The sequence below is a fragment of the Triplophysa rosa genome, linkage group LG17 (assembly GCF_024868665.1).
Source record: "Triplophysa rosa linkage group LG17, Trosa_1v2, whole genome shotgun sequence".
Taxonomy (NCBI): domain Eukaryota; kingdom Metazoa; phylum Chordata; class Actinopteri; order Cypriniformes; family Nemacheilidae; genus Triplophysa; species Triplophysa rosa.
Genome location: NC_079906.1, coordinates 14,772,605 through 14,796,932, shown reverse-complemented (window position 1 = coordinate 14,796,932; position 24,328 = coordinate 14,772,605). Strand labels below are relative to the sequence as shown.

Sequence of the window (24,328 nt, the reverse complement as noted above, 5' to 3'; positions counted from 1 at the left end):
ATGTTGTTGAATGCTGCACCGTAGAATCGCGTCCGGTATAGACAGGGTGTAAAATAAGGCTGCATGCGCCAATTTAATGCAAATACTCAACTCTTGAATCAGCATAGTAAATTAAACACAGCCTAATTACACATCATTTGGGCATATACAACTTGAAGATACCCATCACTATGCATAAATTGCCCAGAGCATAGAACTGCCTCCACAGGCCTGCCTTCGTACCATAGTGCATTCAGCTGCCATCTCTTCTCCAGGTAAACAATGTACAGTGTATATTATGTACCCAGCCATTCACATGCCCTACTGAAATAAAACCAGCCTAAGCTGGTGAAGCAGGCTTGTTTAAGGGGGGTTTGGCCACATTTTTTGCTAGTGAAGCTGCATGGTTTTAGCTTGACCAGGCTGGAAGATCAGCTTGACCAGCGTATACCAGCTAATTACATCTTTAACCAGCTAAGACAAGCCTACCATGCTGACCAAGTTTCCAGGCTGGTGTTTAGCTGGTGAATCAGCTGGTCTTCCAGCCTAACCAGCTAAAACCAGGCTGAGAGGCCAGCTAAAACCAGCTGTTTTTGTTTAAAGGTTTAGTGTGTCATTTTTTGGAGGATCTGTTGACAGAAATGCAATATAATATACATAACTGTGTCTTCAGGTGTTTATAAAGACATTGCACAATGAAACATTATGTTTTTATTACCTTAGAACGAGCTATTTCTATCTACATACACAGTGGGTCCCCTTACATGGAATTCAACATGTTGTTTCTAGAGTAGCCCTAAATGGACAAACCGCTCTACAGAGGTTGTTTCATAAATACGTTATCTCCTTCGGCAGAGAAATGAAAATGTGATGACGTTGTCCTGTGTCAGTTGCTGTAGTTCTTCGTATAAGGGAGGGGTGGAGTGAGCTGTTAGTTGCAATTTGCAACCTCACCACTAGTTGCCACTAAAACCACCACATTGCTTCTTTAAGTAGGGTGATCAACGTGTGATTTATCAGATAAGGCAACCTTCTTTTATTGTCTCGTGGGCAACCTTGATGCTTAAATGCCTTACATTGTTGACAGGTTCTCATTGTTGGTGAACAGGTTCTCATAGGCTATTTGCAGCCCCATGCATTGTGTTTTAATACCTTGCAGCATCTATTTCCTTCATGCGGAAGGCTTCAGCTATTTGAGCTATATCAGCTCATCTGTGTGATAGTATCAGATGGGCTACCTTCATTCCCCACATGCATCAAATTTTTTCTTCTTTTTTGACATATTAGAGGCTGTTTTGTGCACAGAATAGGTACAGAAATAAATTAAACAATATAGTTGTAATACCTTGTACTGCTGAGAGAAGGAATTGAGGTCAAATGCTGCCCTCTAGTGTTTCATAAATGACCGGAGAAATTTGTTCCCTTTTTCCTGTAAGAGGACAAGTTCCACAGTGCTACCCATAAACAGTAATACGGACGTTTTGTATGACATATAAGGTAAATAAAACAAAATTTAAATATATCATTATATCATTTAAAACCGTATAATACTCTGAACAAAAAGTCTGAAAGGTCCCAAAATGCGTCCGTGCCTGTGCGCAACCGCATATGTTGCTCTTCCCATCACTTAAAGACTAATTAAAGGTTATGTGTGTTGGCACTGAAATACAAGGGGACGTGAGAGTGAATCGAGCGTGAGTTTCACACGAAACACCCAAAGGGGATAACAAAAAGACCACTTAAAATACACGAAGCTATGGTTGACTGAAGTCGACGTTTTAGAAAAATAAATAAATAAAAAGCACGTGCTTTAAAACCGTGCTTTGAAATATAGATTGCTAGAGATAGCCTATAAACACATGCCATGTTTCATGTATAGACAGTTTTAGATATGTGTTAGTGTTATATGAATTATGTAATAAAATAGGTGGATAAAAGCATTCGTGCGCTTTTTATGCAGAGTGGGAATAATGTTTTAATTTCGCAACAAATTATACAAAACATCTTCGTTACAGCTCTGTAGAGAATGAGATCTGGTTGTGGTGAAGAGTGCGCGTGGGGAGGTATCAGAATGAGCGCTGTGTATGTACTGTCATTTTACACTGGGAAACGTGTGAATACATCAGTACACTGGATGTACCTGCAAAAGCGACATCTTTGCTGGGGCTCATGGTGGGAAATGGAGCACTTCAACGCACAACTTTTCATTTGACAGGAGCTTTGTTGCCTGTAGCTTGTTGAATCTGGATTGTTGACATGGCAGTGGACGGTAATTGTTTTACTTATTTACAAAGATGATCGTACTCGCATTAGTAACTAGATGAGACATTGCGAACTATAGTGATGACTCACTTGTTTTAAATGTATGTACATAATATGTAATTTGTTTTTAGACTAATGTTAAAATTGCGCTTGACATTCAGGTGCTCGCATTTCTCTATCTGACTGAAAAACATCAAGCAACATCAAGTTTAATACATGTATATTACACATGTTTAGGCATAAAATAGCCTTGTATTCAGCAATATGGTTATTTTCGAGAACTGGGTGTGCAGTGTGATGTTGAGTAATGTGTGTATGACGGCTCATTGATTTTTCAGGACTAACGTTACAGTTTGTACAGTGTGTACAACGCCATGTATTTAAATGGAAATGAGTTTTGAATTTATTGTTAATGCATCTTCTCACATAAAAGTGACTCGACAGCAGTTCTGTAAGGGAGGAAATGAGGAATTGTAGAACAGTGTGGGTTGGTGTGTTTATGTTTCTGGCTGGCCAATATAACAGACCAAGTGAAACTATTTGTCTCTGTGTACATTTAGTGCTTATGGTTGAGCTCTATAAATTGTAAAGTGCTGACTTGTGGCCTCTCATTGACACAAAATATCCCCTACGAAACTCCATGTCTCAACTTGTCCTTCAAAAACCACAAAAAGAAAACCCCAATCTTAGCTGTTTACTCTTCTCGCGACTTTCAAACCTACTGTGGTGTGAGCGTGACATCACAGAACATAATGAAACAACTTTTGATTTCCACTTTAGTGAACCAGTTGCCTGCTGTGTGCTTCATGTCACTACACTGCTTTAATGAAGGTTTGCATATTCATTTTTGCATTCATCTGCATCGATAATGAGGCCGGGCAGATCTGAAGGCTCTAGCTCCAGATTTCTCTCCCTCTTCCTCTCTCTGTCTGTAGCTCATTACTCCGCACAGATGTTGTGTTTCTCTCTCTCGCTTAAGTTCAAACCCCTCATGCTGCTCGGAGATCTCTAGCAGACTGGCTCTCCCAAGAGAACACATCATAAGTCCATTGGGTGCAGCAGGTGAGAAAGAGACCATGGCCTAGATTTAATTATCTGTAAGAAATACGATTTCATCTCATTTGGGGTTTGTGGATGACAAATCTTTACATAAAATGCTATTTTAGAGTTGTGTAGAGGATCGATTCTCTCTTGAGTGTGAATAGACTACCCAGTGCTTCACATGTTGCCTTAAGCAACTGTTCATTTGTGAAAACATTTTTTGGTCATACTGTAAAACATATCAGTTTGATGATGCAATTTTCATTTACAATGCACATTTTTAAATCCTGAACAAATGTATATTTTTCAGTAAACCAAGTAAAATTACAACTGAACTTGACAGTCATCGATAAGCATTTTTGTTGTATGAAAAAGAGCAGGTTTGATATTTTGATAATAAAGAACTCCTTTTTATATTATCACAAGCAAAAGATAAAGGCATGAGGGGTTATCAGCTTACAGCAAATGATAAGCGGAAGGTGCATCACGATTGCACCATGCACATTTATCTGTGATTTCTGTCTCAGAATTTCAAACACATCTGTTTCTAGATTTAGTCTTTTTGTGCCCGAACACAGAAGAGAATGCCAGCGTCTGTCCAGGACTAACAGGCGTTGACGTGATTTCGCCCTCCAGCCAGAGCAGCGCGACATCTCTCTAATGTCTGCTACATAGGCGCTGTGATGAAAGACTTTGTTCATCTGTAACTCCATCCCAAATACATTCATACAGGCAGGCACCCCCCATGCGCTCTTGATGAGGACAGCCTTTGTAGCCGCCTGTGGGGCTACAGGGAACGAGCAAAAGACATCCTTTTATCTCATCCGGGCCGCCACCTTCCAACAGGCACATCTCGTATGTAGACATAAAAAATACATGCACACATACATTTGAAAACCAAGGCGTATACATACTGTAGATAACACAAATATGCTCTTTTGTGCCGAACCTTTGGTGGTGATTGGAAGCCTGAGGTTTTAATGCATGTAGAATACTGTATTTGTTAATGCACTTTCTTCTCTCACCTCGTGGGATCAGCTCACCCTACCCACCAAATCATTTACAACTACCAGCCGTGTAAAACCACTCTGCTGGTCTGCATCGTTACTTTTGGAAATATGCACGTGTATCTTACACAATTATATGTGCATATAGTCACAGTTTACTGTGTGTTAAAGCAGATTCTGTTTTTTAAACTTCCAGACAGGTAATGAAGGTCTCGCAGGTCTCTTGGTTAATTACATTTTCCGTTACGTATCTGAAAAGTCTGTCTTTTTCCAGCTCAGCAAGAATGTTGCTGTAAGATGTTTTTCAAGTGGTTCGCTATTTAGCAGCACTTAATGTTTCCTTCCTGGAAAACTGGAGCCTCATATGCTTTTCATTAGATTACCCCACGGGCTACCAATGCTCTGCTGTTTTATCACCCTCTGACACGCTAATGCATAATTCTCCCTGTTAACTTTGCTGACTAGCATCTTTAGGTATTATTCTGGGAGGAATCCAAGCCACCCAATCACCCGCTGGAGATGTGGGTCATTCAGATATTTCTTTCTGACAGGGCTTAGCTTTTGACTCTCCTCGCATAGATGTAGTTCACACGAAAATGACCTTTTTTTCGACTGCTCACCTTTGTGTTGTACCATTGTGTGGAAAAGAAAAGCATTCTGTTATACATAACTCGTTTCCAAAGAAAAAAAGAAATAATGTTGTTTTGGCTTGTGAAGACATTTTATGAGTGAACTAGTTGTACATATTTTCAAAAACGACCCTAATTTTAACCACCAAATAAACTATTTACATTTATGCACTTGGCTCATGCTCTTATGCAAAGCTTGTATGCAAAGCATTCAAAGTATACATTTCGAAAATATTTGATGGGCATTAAAATGCTTGCACGGTGCACACTGAGTAGGTGCTGAATCTCCCACAATGCATTAGTCCCCCCAGAGGCCAGGTTGCTGACTGATAAGACAGGACTGCTGTACATCTCAGAGGTCTGTGTGTTTCTGAAGGGGGGTATGAATGAAAACGTAGTAAAAGAATATGTCAACACGCATAAATGCACAATCTCTTGGTCTTTCTCTTTTTCATATTAGCGGCCTCCAGTTTTACGTTCTGTCGCCCTGCGGTGGAGTACAGGGCCCTTCCAGATGACTTTAAATACCAACTGAGCCGCTGCGCAGGTGGGAACCTCACCTGGCATGAGGGGCACAGCCGCAAAACAGCAGGCGGCCGAACGGTCAAACTGCTACAGCAACCCGGAACTGAGGGACCACAGGTAAGAACAGTGCCCATTGAAAACTCCAGAGTCTTTACAACATGCCAACCATACAGTCTTTCTAATTGAAATCCTCTTTTTATCAAATGGTTGAATGGGAGTAAAATTCACATCTGCAGTGTGAGGAAGACATGCCGCACTCTTCCTTTAAATAAATAGATAAGTACCAAAACTGAGTACAGAACTTTCTAAGTGCTTTTTAGAGTATTTTGCACCTGACTTTAAAATGTATCAAATGGCAGAATAGAGAAAGACCTTGATCTTGAAATTCAGCTGTGAAAAATCGGTTTTAGGCTGCGGAAACTATAGTCTCCGAATGCAAAGGCGGCTTTCAGTTCCATAGCCTATTCATAATAAAGTGTCAATAGAGAATTTGTGTTTGTGTAGATGTCATCTATAGCTCCCCATTGTTGCTGTATTATTAATATTGGGATGTATCTCACCTTTCAGCAATCCACAATCCATTAAAAAGGGTGCGGGTGAGGAAACAAAGCGCTCGCTTTCTCTCTCCAGCCATCCATCCATCTTTCCATCAATCCATTTAAAAGGGTGCACAGTTTTTAGAGAATAGGCAGAATGCTGTTAGGCCAGAGGGTAGAGCAAAGAGAGGCCACGATCTACAGAGTGGCTTTAAAAAGCTTTGGTCGGCCTTACGGTCACATGAGCACTGACTGCTTGTTGATTCGAGCTCTGAAAGCAGAGATATGGGCTGTAAGGTGTGGATTGAACTTCATTTGATCTACATTAGCATATTAATGAAGTGAGCGCCAGGCTGGTCTGTGGAGCTTTGTGGGTCAAAGTCAGACTTGCCCCGACAGTCAACCTCCTCGTACAATTTACAACAGGATGGCACATGCTAATTAGTCCCAAACCTGATTTAGTTAAACTGAGATAGATAATATTATCTTAAAGCAACAATGAGCCGTTTTGGTGTATGGTTACCCCATGTGGTTGATAAGCGCAATTGTCTGATACGTGTGTCGTAAATACTGTCGCAAAGTTTCCCCGTTGTCAGCTCAATACACGTGAATTTGTTTACAAAGCTGATGTAACCGGCGTACCCAGATACGTCGTTTTGAAACTATGTCCACCGATCAGGTAAAGTAGCCCGTGTTACCATATGTTCTTCAGATATCATTACAAAGTTTTATGTATTGTTACTCCATAATTTACTACTATAATGACAACAATTTGCGACCAGGCGTTGTTTTGTGTAATAACTACACTCAGGCTCTGCCATGGTGATGGTTTGGAGACTTGCGTTGAACTAGATGGTCCCGTCTTATTGTTAGATGTTGGCTAACTTCATCCAGGCTATGAGTAAAATGTATGCCGCAAAGCAGGTGATGGGCGGGGTTGGGATCCTACCCACAAACCAAAGTTGCAAGTGTGATTTCAGCCGATAGAGGGCTGCTTAGGTAGAAGCGGCAGTAAAATTCATCTTAAGAGTTAAGAGCTGTCCTACCACTAAATAATTTTAGAGAGATTATTTTAAGGTCGAAAAACGGCTCGTTGTTGCTTTAATGAGTTCGTGTTCAGTCTTTAATTAATGTTACTTAAAAGTAATTGGTTGTGGTATATCTGGCCTTTCCATTTTCCGTTTTTCGTTTTCTGGCTTTGAATTAGTAGAGGTGCTTTTCATTTGGAAAATATAATTTTTCATTTTACTATGCTAAAATGTTACTAGTGTAGGAGGATAAGGAGATTTTCTTTAACATAATGCTTTGTTTTTGTTTTCCTACAAAAACTATCAGTATTTAGTATGTTCACCCTCTTGTTGTTTGAAACCTATGACTTTCTTCGGCAGAAAACACAAAAGAAGATATTTTGAAGAATACTGGTAACCAAACAACGGTGGAACCCATTTAATTCTATTGTATGGAAAGACAAAAACACACGCTTTGGTTGCCATCATTTGTTTCCAACATTCTTCAAAATATCTTATTTTGTGTTCTGCAGAAGGTTTGAAATGACAAGAGGGTGAGTAAATGATAACATTTTGGGGTGATTTATCCCTTTAATATGCAAAACACCAAACATTAATTATTATTTAGGAAAGAAACAAAAAGACATTTGTTTTGTTATCTAAAAAGTAAAAATCTTAAATAAATGTTTGCTTTTTTAAGTAATTGGAGAAAGAACACAAAACCTTTTTAGCGTGTTTAAATAATTTGTATTTTTCTAAACTACATTAGCATGTAAAGGTACAGACTGTTTGCCTTTGATTTGAACTAAAAGTAAATTCACGATCAAAAGCTTGCCGTGATCCGACATCTATTTTATATTTTGTTCTTATAAGAACCCCAAGCGGGAGTTGATGAGATTCTGGCTAACCTCTGCTCCACTGTTTGGCCTTCATTAAAATCGTCGGTAATGAATGGGGAACCTTGTTAGCCCACAGTGACAGGAAAGAGAAACAGCTAAGCTCTGTTTTATCTTCCCCAAATGGTTTCATCCTCAAATGCTTTGTTTATACCATCCACAGTTGTTAGTATTTTCCCTAACAATGTAAGTTTGAACAAAGTCATTTGTCTCTACTATACATAAAAAGAGTCACTGAGATCCTGCCAGACAATGTGCTCTTTACAGAATAAAGGAGATAAAAAAGAAAACGGATCACTTTTATCACAAATCTTTTCTCGCTTTCATCATTAGTTTTATTGCGTGTACACTTTGCTAGGCACGCACCACTGCAGACCGCTGTGAATGATAAAAGACAAAAAGAAAAGTAAAATTACCATTAAAATAAAATATGAAGAGTTTGTTTATTCAAGAATTTAGTCATTTGTGTGTTGAAGAACACTTTTGATGGATTGGGTTTTATGTTTTCTTTTTTGGACTCCCACCAATTCTCTTAGGGTTTTTGTGAATGTAACTTCACTATAAATAATTAATATTGTTAGTTCAATGGGTGTGATTTTTTCCTCCCCCTAGGCTCTGTCTGTACCACTGCCTATAGGGACACTCCATGTATGTGATTCCATCCTCTGTTGTACAGCGCTCAAATTATGAGAAATCTTAAATAAAAGGCTGGCTGGTTGTTAACGTTTTTAAAACTTGAAAGCTCATTGTACGAAACCTTTTATAAGCCACAAACAATAGTGAGTTCAGGTTTTTAAAAAGGAGCAGGTAGATAAAAATCTTCCCTGGTTGGCACTAACAGTTCAGATAGAGATGCTGTCAGTGCCATGCCTGATAGCCTAATGTTCTCATCAACAAGAGCTGGTCATGAGGAGACCTCAATGCACTTATGCCCTCCAGAGAGCTTCAGAAACAAAGAGACGATGTGCTTCCAACATAGTACCGGCTGAGTGGAGCGTTCATCGATTCAGTATGTGTGCACGCATGCATACATGTATGTGCATGTGCAAGAATGTATTGTGAGATTCTTTGCAGTTGCAGAAGAAGAATTCCCCTGTGCCCTCAAGGGCAAATGCAGCAGAGAAATAAAGTAGAAAAGTTGCCTGAGGGAGGGAGAAAGGCAGTTGGGGACGAAACTGTGAAGGAGAAAGAAAATTGAAGATGAACTTGAGGGATGGGGGACAGATGGTGGCAATGGTTTGGAAAAGCTAAACAAATAGAGGGGGAAGAGAGAAAATGAAGGGCTGGGATTCTGCGAGGATGGATGACTGTGGTGATGAATCAGAACAGTAAAGAAAATATGCAGAGCACAGACATCAAAGCTGAGCTGGTGTTTTGTGAGTCTTTCTTTTTGTCTTATGAGTATCACCACAGACTCAACTGACTCTTCATCGACACCAAAATCAATACTGTGGGTGAAAACAGACTTATTAAGTATCTTCTCCATTTAATGAGACACCAGAATGTTTCTTTGTCACAAGGGCAATTGTACAGTGTGTGGTGTGTATGGTGTGAATAGAACGTGTGAGATGAGTGAAATGTCTGCATCCATGTGGTGTCTTTAGATATTTATGTATGTGTCTATAGATTTTACTATGCTTAATTTTCAGACTTTTGCATATTTTGTTTTCTTTATTTGAAGAAAACTTTTTTTTATGTTTCTGCCACAAAAATGGATTTAATGATTGACTACTATGAATATTAAAGTCATACTTTCTGTTTTAAAGATTTCACGTAGGAAAACAGAAATCTTCTTGAAAAGCTTTTTGTGTACCCGTTTTTATGATATCCTTTTAAAACCATGTAAATATTTATGCTTTTTGGTGTCGCAGTAAACATCATTAGATTGTTGGTTTCATTATCTCTTATCAAAACTCTACACTAAATGGCTCTTAGTGTGATTTACGTAAGCGTTATTAATTTGTGCTCTGATGAAGGTCAGTCGGGTGGGTGTATTGGGGTGAGTTTCACCAGCGCAGCGAATGTAACGAATACTAATCACTCCAGAATGGCCTTCATTTATATAGCTCAGTTTGTGGAATCAGGGGCGTGTCAGTTTGTCAGCCAATCAGATGGCTGTGTGAGATGAAACTATCCATCTTAATCACAGCCAGTGCATGATGTAGAACGCCGTTATTTAAAAAAAATGTTATTTCCCGCAGGTCCTATAGTGGGAGGGAGACTCTTAACCTCAATGCTGAGTAAAGAGAAAGGCGTGCTGTTTATATGTGTACCGCCTTTTTGTGATGCTAGAGATTTGTTTCTGAATGACTGTTTATGCATGGGAGGACTCCGTTAATTTTGCAGTCATTCACAATTTTATTCAACTTGTTTGTAAATACGAATTTATATTTTTGTAAGATTTCTCAATGCTTCTGTTTTTCTCCATCATTTTTCATGCTGTTTCTCTATTTCTCAGTTACGTTCAGGTGATTCTTACTCCGTTTACCACACCAGCCCCACCTTGCCGTGTCTCTCCAGGCCGGTGGTTCTGTGGTCTCAGCAGGATGTTTGCAGATGGCTAAAGAAACACTGTCCGCACAACTACTTGACCTACGTGGAGGCGTTTTCTCACCACGCCATTACAGGTATGTAAGGACGCAAATGCTCTCTTTTCTCGAAACACAAAAAATCTACATCACATACACATCGAGTATGAGCCAGAGAGAGGCTCAAACAGTGAGGCAGCGAATAAACACAGTAAATAGATGAGAGTGTTTTTTTCCGACTGTAGACTGAAGTATTTGACTGAAGTATTTAGGGCCTTGCTGTGAAAGGCAGTTGGGCACAGGGTGGGGAAATAAACTCCTGGTGGCTTTTGCCTCCAGGCAGCAGTTCCACCAAGCGTGTTACAATAGACACACATTCTGTCCTCCATGCAGAGATCACTTAAAAAATAACCTTAGGGAAACTTGCAATGTTGTAACTTGTTTATTGCTGCGGCATACATAATGTAGAGGGTACAGAGCTTGCGTGTTGGCAAAGAGCACCTGTTTATTGAAATATCTGTCTTTGTCATTTTCCATCTCTCTCAGGTCGTGCTCTGTTGAGACTGAATGGCGAGAAGTTAGAGAGGATGGGTTTGGTTCAAGAGACCCTGAGACAAGAGCTTCTCCAGCAGGTTCTACAACTACAAGTACAAGAGGAAGGACGCAACTTACAGCTGCTTAGCCGAGGTGTTTGTGTGTGTTTCTAAGAATGCAGGAAAACCTATGTAGCAAATGCAGTGTTTTATCAGGCTTCTTAACTAGTTAAACCAGTTGAACTAGCTTAACCAGCAAGCTTCTTTAGATAGACCATGCTGAACAACATGGTCTGCTAGTCATCAAGCTAGACTTGCACCAAACTGAAAACAACCAACATAAACCAGATGGGAAATTCATGATGGTCTAAATTGTGTGTGTGTGCAGATTGTAAAGCAGAAATGAAGAATAAAGATAAAAAAACATTTAAGGCGCTGTCAACTTGAAATTTGTGTTTTATGTATGTGCGTGCATGTATGTATGCAACCACTGGAGAACTATTTGGAGAATTTACATTCATTCATTCATGCAATCCATCTCTCAATCTTTTCACATTCCCTTTCTCCAGGGCTATCTGCAAACCTGTCATAGCTTCAGCCATGCGTGGGGCAGTTCTACCAGGCTGGTTGCACTTTGAAGGGGCATCAGAGTGTCTGGGGTTTGAGGCCAAAGACATTTGACTGAAGCTGTCATGGGCTGGGACAAAAAGACATGGGGACAGCCTTCAGTTATGCTGCTTAGCTCCCACATTCTTACTATGCTTCAAGAAACTCAGACCAGATGAGACTTAAGAAAGATTTCACATATGCCTGTTGATTTATCAACCCTCATCTGCTTCAAAATGTGGAATCCTGAATTCGGATATCTAATAGTGGACCCAGTGTGACGTACCAAAGCTTCCTGCATTCTAATGCAACGACCTGACTCATACAATAGAATTTAATTTGAATATTCTGATGACCTCGGTGACTGATAATCTTTATGGATCACACAGAAGTTTACTGTCAGCGACGCTGAACGCTTGTCCACAGAAAACAGGTTTGCTAACTTTTATGCTGGAATGTGACCTTGCCAGACGTGGCCTCAAACGGAAGACTGTGGCATAAGCAAAATGTGTTTGGTTGAATTCCTGCAGGTGTTCCAGAAATTGTGCTGTGTAAGAGATTTGCACCTAAAAGATTTCAAAACGTTACTTGTGCAGGCTGTATGTGACTACAGTCTATGTTGTACTAAGTTGGAGATATTTTTTTAAACAATTAGTTACTTCAATCTAATATAATTTATTTAATTCCGTTTCTGGATAGAAACAGAAAAATTAATGTGAAAGCGGTGAAATGAGTCAAAACTGGTTTCCAATAGCTCACAGAAGGTGAAACTGATTTTGAAGAGTTTCGCATGTTCCTGGGTCAACATAAATCATATTTTAGAAACTATTATGTTCAAGTCAAAATTAGTATTGAGTTAAGCTCTTTTACAATACAACATTCTGATCCACCATCAATCAATCAAAATCATATTTCTCTAGGGTAGAAATGAGGTTAGACCTTGCGTTTGAACATTTTGCCATGAGTGTTGTTTTTAGGACCAACAAAAGATTTTTATGCAGGAACATGCCTTACCCTGCAAAATCATGTGATGAAAGCATTGACATTGAAATGAGTAGTATCTTCAGCCACAGAAAAAGCGTGTAAATTACAAAGCACTGTAAGCCTCAGAGAATCGCAGATGACAGATGTAAAGTCAAGACAGACAGATGACATGCTGCGTCACTGCAGTTTAAAAAAGAATCAGGTGTGGGCTTGCCCGAGGGACCTTTCAAATAGCCCACATCAAACATTAAGATGATACATCGTGAGAACTCTGAAAGCTGTTTGAGACATGCAAGAACTCTGTAAAACTGTTTTTATATGTTTACTTTGTGAGAGTGTATTATGTCATGATGATTCAAGTAATGATATGAGTCTGATTTCTCACGCTATACACGGATTACTGTAATTCTGTGACTCAGCTTGTGATATAATTAGACCTGAAGAAGAGTTTTCTGTCATGTTAAAGGTACATTCTTCTAATTCAAGGGGCGGGCAGTTAATAGCTTTCGGGTGACATCATACAAATCTTTTCAAAGATACAGGAGAAAGGTTCTAATGAAAAAGCTAAACTAGTTTAAATCTTGTATTCTTGTCAAAACAAAATGCACATGCAAATTCTTTTCACCCACTGCTCGAATTACACAGTGTGGTTTCACCTGAGAGTTGGATTGGTCATGTTAAATTTGAATAAAACATTCCCTGACTGCTTTTTGTCACGTTTTCACATTGGCATATCTAAAAGTCACTTCAAATACGTATATTTGTATGGTTTCCGAGCCTGTAGCAACAAGCTGTTCTGATAGATTGCAAATGATACGTTTCATTGATTTTTATGTTGTATTTTATCTAAATTACTTTGCTTTTTACATTGAAAACATAAGAATAAAAACAAATACTAAATATGCTTTCTTCTATGCTTTTCATCTCTTGGTTTATGTGTAAACAAGAGTGTGTTTTTCACGAATCGCAGCCGTTTGAGTAGCAACAGCGGACAACATTTCCCACAATCCCGTTCTCGGCGACTTCGACTTCATACCGCGAGAGCAGATTGATTTGTATGCTTTCGACCCACTCTCGCGGTACTTCGATGTCATAAGATTAACGATTTGCGCAGCTAGCCTCGCATGGCATGAGGTCGAACACCTATCACCAACCTAGGGTTGCACGGTGTACCGGTGCTACGGTAGCATCGCGATGCTAAAGCTTCAAAATACCCGCGATGCCTCTCTATTTTTGAAACGGTAGTATCGTAGTACCGTAGTTAATGTTGCATATGCGCATTATATTCATTTGAACACTTACATCTGCCTTTTTGCGGTGTTTATCTCCTAAATGAATGTGTGTTTTGAATGACTCGGACGAATGATTCTAATTAGCGTTTTGAACGAGTTGGTTAAATGATTCACTAACTCAGTGGAAAATTGACGCCACCTACTGGCCGTCTTAGTTCTGCATTTAAAGTAGGCCTAATATTTCCCTTTATAAAGACTGCTGTATCAATGAAATTTGTTACACATTTGAATTAGTTCCCACGTGAAAAATTATCTAGTGTACTTTAGTATTTACTACAGTAAACTACTATAACTCATAGATACTAGTGTTTTTGAGTCTTACCATAGTAAACATAAGTAAACATTTTTTTTTTACAGTATTTGCTACAATTTAACCAATTAGTACAATTAATACAACAAAATATTATAGTGCAAAGTATAATACAGTTTACTATATTAAATACAAAATGTTTAATCTAAATCAGTTTTTTTGTATAGATTTGAATTATGAACATGGCACAGCATCGTGATACTACTTGGTATCGAGATACTTCAGCTGGTATAGTATCGTAAGACATGTTTATGGTACCGTGACAACCCTACAGCCGACTGTCCACTTTCATGGCGCTCGCGAGTTTGAGCCGGAGGAAAGACTCAAGCCGACCAAACAGGTGTCACAGCACTGACCTCATTTATTTTCCAAGAATATATAAGAATTATATCAAATAATAAATACAAGCTGTAGGGAAATGCGCAGGCGCGCGTCGCGTTTGACGTTGCCAATGGAGAGGAGACGCGTTTTGGTTGACCCACTAGAGCTTATTTATTATTGATGCGATTAATACATGGTGTAGGTCGTTCAACATGCTGTTAATAACAGTATTCCCGATGATGAAAAGTAAATGAATCATTACAAAACCCAACAAAATATGCGCTGGTTATTTTCCCTACCATGGTGTCCCAGTTACACAAGCTGGCCTAGTGCTGTGCTCTAGTGAGTTGTTTTTGTAATAAACGAGGCTAACCTTAGTCTCCTTCCTGAGGTTACATCTCTGCTGTAAAACAGTAGCCTACAACCTGTCAGTAATTCTATTGGATTTAATGGTCATAATGGAAATTGTATTGGATTTAATGTGGGTCCACCTGGTAATGTATTGTTGGGATGTTATCTGGTGGATGGGAACCAGCTAGAATACCATTAAATCCACAATACATAAAGAAATGTTGTAATGGTGTTAATGGTTATAATGGCATTTGTAATGAATACCCTTAAATTGTGTGGTGTTTTTACGGCACCCCTTTTCACGACCCCTGCCGCCCACAACTGAAAACAGATATAACACATTCTCTCTGTCGGTGTAGTAGTTCTTAATAAAACTCTGTTTCTTGATTCTATTAATACACCTTATCAATGTCACCTCTTGATCTGATCCTCTTATTGTAGCTTACTTGAACAAGCCCACACATTGGACAGATGACTTACCGGACACACAATGTGGGAGTCATGTTTCATTGAACATTTCTTGAAGATATTAGTGGTCATCTAACATTCCCGCTTGATGACACAGATGCACACATGCTCATGTTGAATCTGCAGATATGTCCAGTTGGGCTGGTGTGGTTAAAGCAGGTGTGTGTTTTTCCAGCGGTATAATGTCCGCCCTTTCCATGACCCAGGCTTTTCGCCTTTCCTTGTGATTATTAGCTGGTTTATCTGTGTTGGGCTGTGTGAGCTCGTGAATGAGGATGTGACCTTTATTGGTGAATATGGATGACAGTCGTCAGGCTATCTCTCGAGCTGATATGAGCACACTGCCTGGATATACCGGGGCCCGAGTATCAGGCTGCTGGGCTCTTCGCACAGATGGAGGGTAAGTTATTAATGCGTTGTTTAGTACCTAGAAGATGAAATAAATGCCATTTCTTCACTAGTACTAAGTGTAATCTGAACAGAACTACTAAAGAGTAAATTATTTAAAACCTAATGTGCCTTTTATTTGTAAGGTGTTGTGTCTTGAGTGTGGTTTTGTTGTTTTGAATGTTGCTCGCTTTCTTTCGCAGTACTGTGAGTTGCCTGAGGTTAAAACGGTGACAAGAGACATGTGAATGACATTGATGTGATGGTGGAAAGATGTTGTTGTTGCCGTTTTTAGTTTATAAATGAGCTCAGTTAGGGATTTGTTTAAGGGCTGAACGCTTGTTTGTCTCAGTTTGAGGCTGCGTCAGTCGATCATCAATCTTGTGACATAATGCACAAGACAGCTGAGACATTGACACACACACAGACTAACCAGTCAGTTTTGTGAAGCTTCAGAAATAATTTGCCTTCGGCACTTACAGTACATCCTGGATAAAACAGGTCACACAGGAAATACATTGTATTGCTTTGAACAGAACAAAACAAAAAACTGTTGTATTACTGAATTAATCTTTGTTCTTAAATAGAAAGCTATTGTTGAAATATAACTGAATCAGGAACCTTTATTTAGTCCTGTGATACCTGCTTTGTTGTTGAGGTGACAGATATAAAACCAAAGTATTTGTTTGTGTCCAATCTGTTTGTGTCCTGTTAAATGTTAAGTCCCTCCCCTTAATATCGCATGACTAGCAGGAATCAATCATGGTTCATTGCTGTGACAAAACTCTTCAGTCTTTTAGCATCAGAAATGAAAAAGTCTTCCATACTGTATGTCGGGCTATATGATTTTAGAAGAATATATCAGAAAAAGAGAAGAAAAGCTTGTCAAGTTATGTCATGCACTTTAATGTGGTAAAATGTGCAGTTGTTTCCTTAGGGGAGATGATTTAACTTCTACATCAGTCTAATTTAGTCATATTAAAGAGATAGTTCACCCAAAAATGAATTCTTTCATCAGTTATTCACCCTTATATCATTTCAACCTGTATGACTTCCTGTCATCCACAGAACAAAAATATATTTTGAAGAACGTTGGTAACCAAACATTGAATCTCATATTTTTCACAAGAGACATTTACAACATGAAAGTGAATAAACGACATAATTTTTATTTTTGAGTGAACTACATTTACATTTACATTTAGTCATTTAGCAGACGCTTTTATCCAAAGCGACTTACAGAGAGTTCAGGGAGCAATAAAGCGATATGTCATACAGGAGCGATAATACAATAGGTGCTAATACCAAGTTACTATTTTCAACAAAAGAGAGAGGGTTAGTGTTTTTTTATCTAACTATCCCTTAAAGGTCCAGTGTATGAAATTTAGCGACATCTAGCGCTGAGATTGCGAATAATGGCACACCCCTTCTTTTCGAAGCACTGCGGTGCCTGTCACAGAACATAGATGTCGTCACGTTTTTGCTTCTTTCCCGAAGGAGATAATGTATTTATGAAACACGCTCTGTAGAGCAGTTTGTCCATTTAGGGCTACTGTAGAAACAACATGGAGAATTCCATGTAAGGGGACCCATGGTATATGTAGATAGAAATAGCTCATTCTGAGGTAATTAAAACATAATGCTTCATTATGTAAGGTGTATATTATATTGCATTTCTGTCAATAGATCCTCCAAAAAAATACACACAGCACCTTTAAAATTGTTTTTTCTAACGTTACCACATCATATACCACACATATTTTGTTACTATACCTCGATGATTAAATTCTGCTCTTTTTGGCCTAGTGGGAGTGGTGAGGACTCTTTGGACAAGCTCCTCCCTCCTGTCAGCACCTCACGCAGGAAGAGCAGCACTCTGGGTAAAACAGAACCTCCGTTGCTCCGCACCGGCACACGGACCATCTACACAGCTGGCAGACCACCCTGGTACAATGAACATGGAGCCCTTTTTAAAGAGGCCTTTGTTATCGGTACGAGTAATAGAAAACAGTCATACAGAACATCAAGTGGCTCAAACATTTGGTATCTATATTAAAATTGAAAATTGTATTGAATTTAATAACCAAGGCATAGTTGTAAGTGAATGACTAATACAATGATGTTGTTACAGGACTGTGTGGTGGCAGTGCTTCTGGAAAAACTACTGTAGCTAATAAAATCATTGAAGCTTTGGATGTTCCCTGGGTGGTTCTTCTGTCTATGGACTTGTTCTATAAAGTGCGATGTGTGTTTGTGAATGTCTGAATGAGTGATGGGTCCACCATATGGAGTTAATCTGGTAAATTAATCTGAATGTCTTCATAATCCCTCTTTTACCTTCTTTTGTCAGTGTGGATGGATCAGTCTGTATGAAAACATGACCACACATACTGTGTCTCTGTATGAATCAGCCTGTTTGAAAACATGACCACACACACACACACACACACACACACACACACACACACACACACACACACACATCAACGCACTAAACGGTTCAGCTAATCACATTCCGTCTGCACATATAACTACAAAATGGCTGCTGAAGATTAGTTTGTTCAGTGTTTATTAAGGGTGTATCCACTGCTCAGTCTTATTTGTTTGTATTATTTAAAGAAATGGTTCACTTAAAAAAAAGTAAAATCATTATGCATTTTTTACCCTGTAAAGACAAATAACTGATGTTAATGTGCAAAACAATGTAACAATAACACAGTCAAACACAAAAATGCATCTTGCGTGAGCATCCGCTGAGCACATATACGGTCCTTTTCATCACCGTGAAAGCACATATGGTAATAATAGGGCAGGATGACGATTTTTCCAGGGCTTTGGTCGCCCACATCAGCGATCAAACATGCAACTTTTATTGTACCCATCTGCAGGTTCTGTCTCCGGAGGAACAAGCTTGGGCAGCCAGTAATGACTATAACTTTGATCGTCCAGGAGCTTTTGACTTTGAGCTGCTTGTGACCACGCTGCAGAAACTTAAACGGGAAAAGTGTGAAAATCCCTGTGTATGACTTCACCTCACATGGACGACAGAGAGACTGGGTGAGAGTGAAGGATGTATCACACACTTGTCAGAAATTTACCACAAATGTGTAGAAAGCAGATACACCACTCATGTTTTGCAATAAAGATGAAAAACACTATTCACTGCACACTTCCAAACTCCTCCAGAAAAACGTCTATGGTGCCAGTGTCATTATCTTTGAGGGCATCCTGTCGTTTGCAGACATAGAGCTGTTGCAGGTATGATGGTGAACTGTTTCCTCTTCTGAAGTTCTGAATGTTTATTATATGCTCACAGAAGCGAGAAACATTTCCTTGAATTTAGTTTTTAACTTAACTTTCTGTTGATAAGCAGTATTTTGTTTTACCTGCAGCTCATGGACATGAAGATTTTTGTAGATACTGATTCGGATATTCGACTGGTACGGAGGCTGAGGAGGGACATCACAGAGAGGGGCTGGGACATTGAGGGTGTCATTAAACAGTACAATAAGTTTGTAAAGCCAGCCTTTGAGCAGTACATTGAACGCACCATGAGACTGGCGGACATTGTAGTGCCACGAGGTGAGTTTTACATGGATGTTATTTATGTTCTCAAACGGTGGTACACGTAGCACCACCTGGTGGTGGCTGTTTAACTAACAAACAGCACAAATGCATTCCAAGTTATCAATACATCAGTAATAAAAATAATAAACATAACAATAACAGCAACAAAATAAGAATGGTATGCATGTGGTTTTATATGGTATCAAGTAAGTGGTACTTGGGATGTCTAATTTGATCCAAGGTGGTACTTGAGAACGTAATGGATGATATGCGTTTGTTATATGATTACTGCTGTTGTTCTTTTTCTCTATTTTACATACACACACAGGTGGCGGTAACATGGCAGCCATTGACCTGATTGTACAGCATGTTCACAGCCAACTAGAAGAGGTGAGCAAAAGGGGCATTGTGGGAAAATGTATTCAGTGAATTGAAGGTAGAGTTCACACAATGAACCTGAATAACATGCTTTCTTCTGTGAAACACAGAAGGAGAGAATTTGAGATTGACACAATGTATCCAGACAGCCTCAGTCACCATTCGCTATCATTATATGGATTAAGTGAATGGTGACTGTCATTCGCTATCAATGACAAAATGTTTATATATATGCTGTCCTACTTGTAAGTCGCTTGGGATAAAAGCCAAATGAATAAATGTAAATGTGACTGAAGCTGTCTTTTCTTTAACATTCTACTCAACCTTTTTGTTTGTGCTTGATGAAAAAGAGACAGTCATGTTTGGTGTCATAAATGATGACAGAATTTGCTTTTTTCTTGATGAACTGTGTTTTAACCTTATCCATTCTTCCAGCTACCTCCACGTTTCCAGACATTACACATAAACACAGCGCCCTCTGCCTGTGAAAAAGTGCTGTGCAGCTTTTTACATATAGGCCTGTAGTTGATCAGAATTTAGTCAACAACAGATAAACATCTCTTATTCTCTCACTCTTTCTCCATGCTTACACTTTCTTTAACACAGTTTTTATTTATCTTTCATCTCTGTCTTTGGCCATGCATTCTCTTGGCACCGTGAACTTAGTGTCAGGTAGATATGCTTTTTTATTTGCATGCTGTCTATCTCTCTTGCTCTATCTTTTTCTTTATATCTTTTTCATTGACTGTTCATTCCAGTTGATGATATGGTGATAGTCAGGCAATGTTTTCATCTCTCTATCTAATTCTCTGTATTCCATTAAAACCTTCAGAGAACCGTAGAGCAGAAAACTGCACACTTCCCCTTTTACAAAAAACTGTAGAGACACTATTTTAAATGAAGACAAGCTGTCCACATAGCACCTTTAGTACCTTTCTCAGTTAGAAATACCATCTTAGGGTGTATGTGGGATCTGTATTTGTATATTAATAATTTTTCATCCATATGCATACACAAACAGAGCGCTCCTGGCCAGCGCCCATCAGTCGCAGCCTCTCCCTCAGACTCTCAGTGTGTTGGAGAGTACACCACAGGTCAGAGGTCTCCTCACCATTATCAGGGAAAACATTGGTCAACTCTCATGTGAACCGTTTATCAACCACATAAGATACTTTAAAACATTGATATCGTCTGTGTTGTGTTTGGTTAGAACCTACAAGCGATCTTTGTGTGTAATGCACCCTTTTCGTTTTCTCTTGTGTGCTCGTTTTTAGAAACAAAGACACCAGCCGTGATGAGTGATTGCCAAAGTTATATTATTTGTGAGATCAAAGCTGATTTTGCGGTCTGTCTATTTTACAGACCAGCACTGTACAGACACCACAGGGCCAAGCGTATGAAGGGCGCAGATTTCGTGGGAAAGGGGTAGATTCGAAAGGAGTTTCACCTTCTAGTTGTTCTAGATCTGTTAATTTCTTTGTTCTGATGAACACAGCGAAAGATATTTGGAAGAAGCTTGTAACCAAACAGTTCTTGACCACCATTGACTACCATAGTGGGAAACATGACAATGGTAGTCAAAAGTTCCCCAGAACTGTTTGCTTTCCTACATTCTACAAAATATCTTCTTTTGTGTTCAATAGAAAAAAGACATGTATAAAATAATGGTGGCCGTTTGGTTACAAGCATTCTTCTAAATATCTTTCCCTCTGTTCATCAGAACAAAGAAATGTATACAGATTTGGAACAACTCGAAGGTGCGTAAGTGATGACAGAATTGTAATTGTGGCTGAACTGTTCCTTTAAACATTCATGCAATGTCTTATTATTTTATTTAACACTGCATATATTTTCTTTTAGATCACAGGTGTGTCCATTCTCCGGGCAGGTGAGACTATGGAACCTGCTTTAAGAGCCGTGTGCAAGGACGTTCGCATTGGCAAGATTCTGATCCAGACGAATATGGATTCAGGGGAACCAGTGGTAATTCAGTGCACACAAAAAAATGAGGACAGTAATGGAAGACAGTGAGTGGAAACAGGATATGTCACAAACGAGATTTGAACTAGGGTTGCCCACAGGAGCGTCACTAATTTGTCAGCATCAATAACCATGAAACAAGTTTTTGGGTGATAAATGACCCACCTAAAATGTATTAGAGAACATGTGTTCATGGATTTACTCATAGTAATAAACTACGGTTAAATGTGTTGTTGAATAATACCGATGTCAGTTTTCTCTCTCGGCCTCACACCTCTGTTTGTCCATTTTGCCTGTTGGTCTCTGTCTCCGTGGTAACAGCAATCTCCTCAATGTAATTCTTTTGGCTGTGGTTCCTCACTGTGTTTCCGTGGTAACTGAGGCTTTTGCTTCCCTGTTCCGTTTAGCTGCATTACCTGCAACTGCCCAGAGACATCAGTGAGATCATGTGATTTTGATGGACAGCACCGTTTCCACGGGAGCGGCAGCCATGATGGTGTTGCTGGTATGTGGCTTCTAACCTCTGTACAGTCAGTGAAGTCTGTCCTTCACTTTTACGCAAAGTGTATTGAATACTCTTCTCAGGAAATAAAGTTATTATGACATATTGTCTGAATTTGTTGCATGCATGTATGTTTTGTTTCTGTATAAACAGGATCATGATGTCCGGGAGGACAATATTGTGTTGGTGTCTCTCTTGATGGCAGAATTGGGAGTTCACTGTGTGGCTTACGTCTTCCCTCGTGTCAAAATCGTCACAACTGCTGTAGACAAGAGCTTAGATGATCTCCTTCATGTCATTCCAGGGATAGGTGAGTTATCCTGACATAGAGATATTGTGCTTGAGGTACTGAGGAGTTAAAGGTAATGTGGATTTGTTACAAAGAACATCTTGAATGGTTCAATGAAGGCAAGAAAATCTGAACCTCTCGTTGAGATAGGATCAACGTTATCAGTCAGAAATGTTACCATTTTCTTACTTGGCAACATAGAAACATCTTTTTTTTTGCAAAATCTAAAACGTACTTAAACAAACTATAATAAAAAAGATTTTGAGACATTCTGTAACACATGGGGTTGTATACATATTATAAGTAAACTCAAACTCTGCATACATGCAATATCTGTGACTTCTCAGACAAGGTAGCAAAAGCTATTATGCGTTTATGTGGGTGTGTTTAATGTCCTTGAAGGAGACTTTGGTGATCGTTACTTTGGAACGGATGGGCCTTCATCATGGAGTGATGACAAAGACAAAGAACTGCAGCAAGAGCTGAGGTTTGACACATTATTCAAGGTCATACACCAAAGTGTGTACTACATAGTGGTAGGCGAGGTATCAACACTTCCTTACATAGACCCAGTCAGGCACAACAATTGTTGTGCTAGCATACCCATGAGGCACACTGTTCTGTAGCACTTCAGTTTTATGACAGTAATTCAGACAAAGATCTATGATGTGATAAATAGTCAACTATAAAATGTGTTTATTAATGCATTTTTGCTCTTTTTCAATCGGATTGAAATAAGGTGAGAAATAAACGTTTTAAACCCCTTAAAATGGCTTAATATTTAAACACTTTAAACAAGCTGTTTTGTGCATAAAAGGTGTGTTGGTGCATCCCAAGCACCAGGGGGCAGTATATCACCCCTACTGTTCAATTGCACCTTTTGCAGGTTGGATAAGGGCATATCGAACTCAACTTAAGAATGGAAATGTATTTGAACATAATCACATATACGGTTCTTTACAGGAAAGGGAAAATCAAGCTGTTTCTACAATCTAAGCAAAGACGAATTCGACCTAGCCATGACCTGGCGTATGGAAACACGATTCATCTCAAAATGTTTCATTGTGGAACTAGAATAGATGAGAGTTAATTAGCCTTCACAGGTACACGGCTCAAGGACTTGTTCATAGCTCTGAGTGAAGGTGAAGTCCTCATTGAGAGGATGTAGATGATGGAACAAGTTGCATTTGGTTAAGAGCTCTATTTAGATGAAATAATGAACAGCAGAGGTGCTGAGAGATGAGGAAATTTAGTTATAACAGTTGTTTGGAGGAAAGAGCAGTGGAAGTTTATAAAAGACGGATGTGGCAGCCAGTATACACAATGGGGGGAAACTTGTGTTAAACTAGGGTGTAAAAAGGTTATTTTTAAGATCAGGCCAAATTGAGCAACTGGAATAAAAGGGGTGTAAGTCCCAGCATTGAATTGAAATAAAAAATATGTCCAGACATAAGCAATTTCTTAAGTACTTTACATATTTACTTATTTGGCACAAATTAAAATGCACAAATCTGAAGTTCTGCATTTTGGATATCTGGCAAAAACTCATTCAAAGGAATAGTTCACCCAAAAATGAACATTATGTCATCATTTACTCACCCTCTTCTCATTTCAAACCTGTATGACTTTCTTGATTCCGCAAAACACAAAAGCTATTTTGAAGAAGGTTGTTAATATGTTTTGTGTCCATACAATAGAAGACAATGGGTGGTGGCACTATTCGGTTACCAACATTCTTCAAAATATAAAGTCATACAGGTTTGAAATGACAAGAGGGTGAGTAAATGATGACAGAATTTTCATTTTTAGGTGAACTACCACTTTAAGGTTAATATTTGCACCCTAAACTGAATTCAGCTGATGTTTTGCTTTATCAAAAGACTTATTTTATTGTGGTTTTAACATAATTTTTCCAACAATATGTAACAACATACAAACCAATTTATATAG

At 39.0% G+C, this 24,328-nt stretch overlaps 2 protein-coding genes across 2 annotated transcripts; both read left to right on the top strand.

The window, feature by feature from the left end:
* Positions 1-2,022: 2,022 nt before the first annotated feature.
* samd10a (sterile alpha motif domain containing 10a) lies at positions 2,023-13,428 on the top strand. Its single transcript, XM_057357462.1, has 5 exons — positions 2,023-2,248; positions 5,379-5,560; positions 10,341-10,509; positions 10,957-11,097; positions 11,513-13,428. Exons 1-5 carry the CDS (start codon positions 2,236-2,238, stop codon positions 11,533-11,535), a joined length of 528 nt encoding a protein of 175 aa, XP_057213445.1. The 5' UTR covers positions 2,023-2,235; the 3' UTR covers positions 11,536-13,428.
* A 1,895-nt stretch (positions 13,429-15,323) lies between these two features.
* On the top strand, positions 15,324-23,004 carry uckl1a (uridine-cytidine kinase 1-like 1a). The gene is given in 16 exon segments (XM_057357123.1): positions 15,324-15,675; positions 17,469-17,653; positions 17,794-17,900; positions 18,551-18,657; positions 18,659-18,719; positions 18,849-18,920; positions 19,055-19,244; positions 19,558-19,619; positions 20,263-20,279; positions 20,629-20,812; positions 20,970-21,032; positions 21,468-21,590; positions 21,995-22,025; positions 22,028-22,092; positions 22,243-22,399; positions 22,781-23,004. Coding segments are annotated over 16 exon segments (1,752 nt in total). The 5' UTR covers positions 15,324-15,571.
* Positions 23,005-24,328: the final 1,324 nt, after the last annotated feature.

Bases quoted from the DNA above. Each gene is read 5' to 3' on its own strand.
- samd10a (XM_057357462.1), top strand. The intron at 10,510-10,956 runs GTATGTAAGGAC...CATCTCTCTCAG, and splicing joins TTCTCACCACGCCATTACAG to GTCGTGCTCTGTTGAGACTG. The intron at 11,098-11,512 runs GTGTTTGTGTGT...CCCTTTCTCCAG, and splicing joins CTTACAGCTGCTTAGCCGAG to GGCTATCTGCAAACCTGTCA.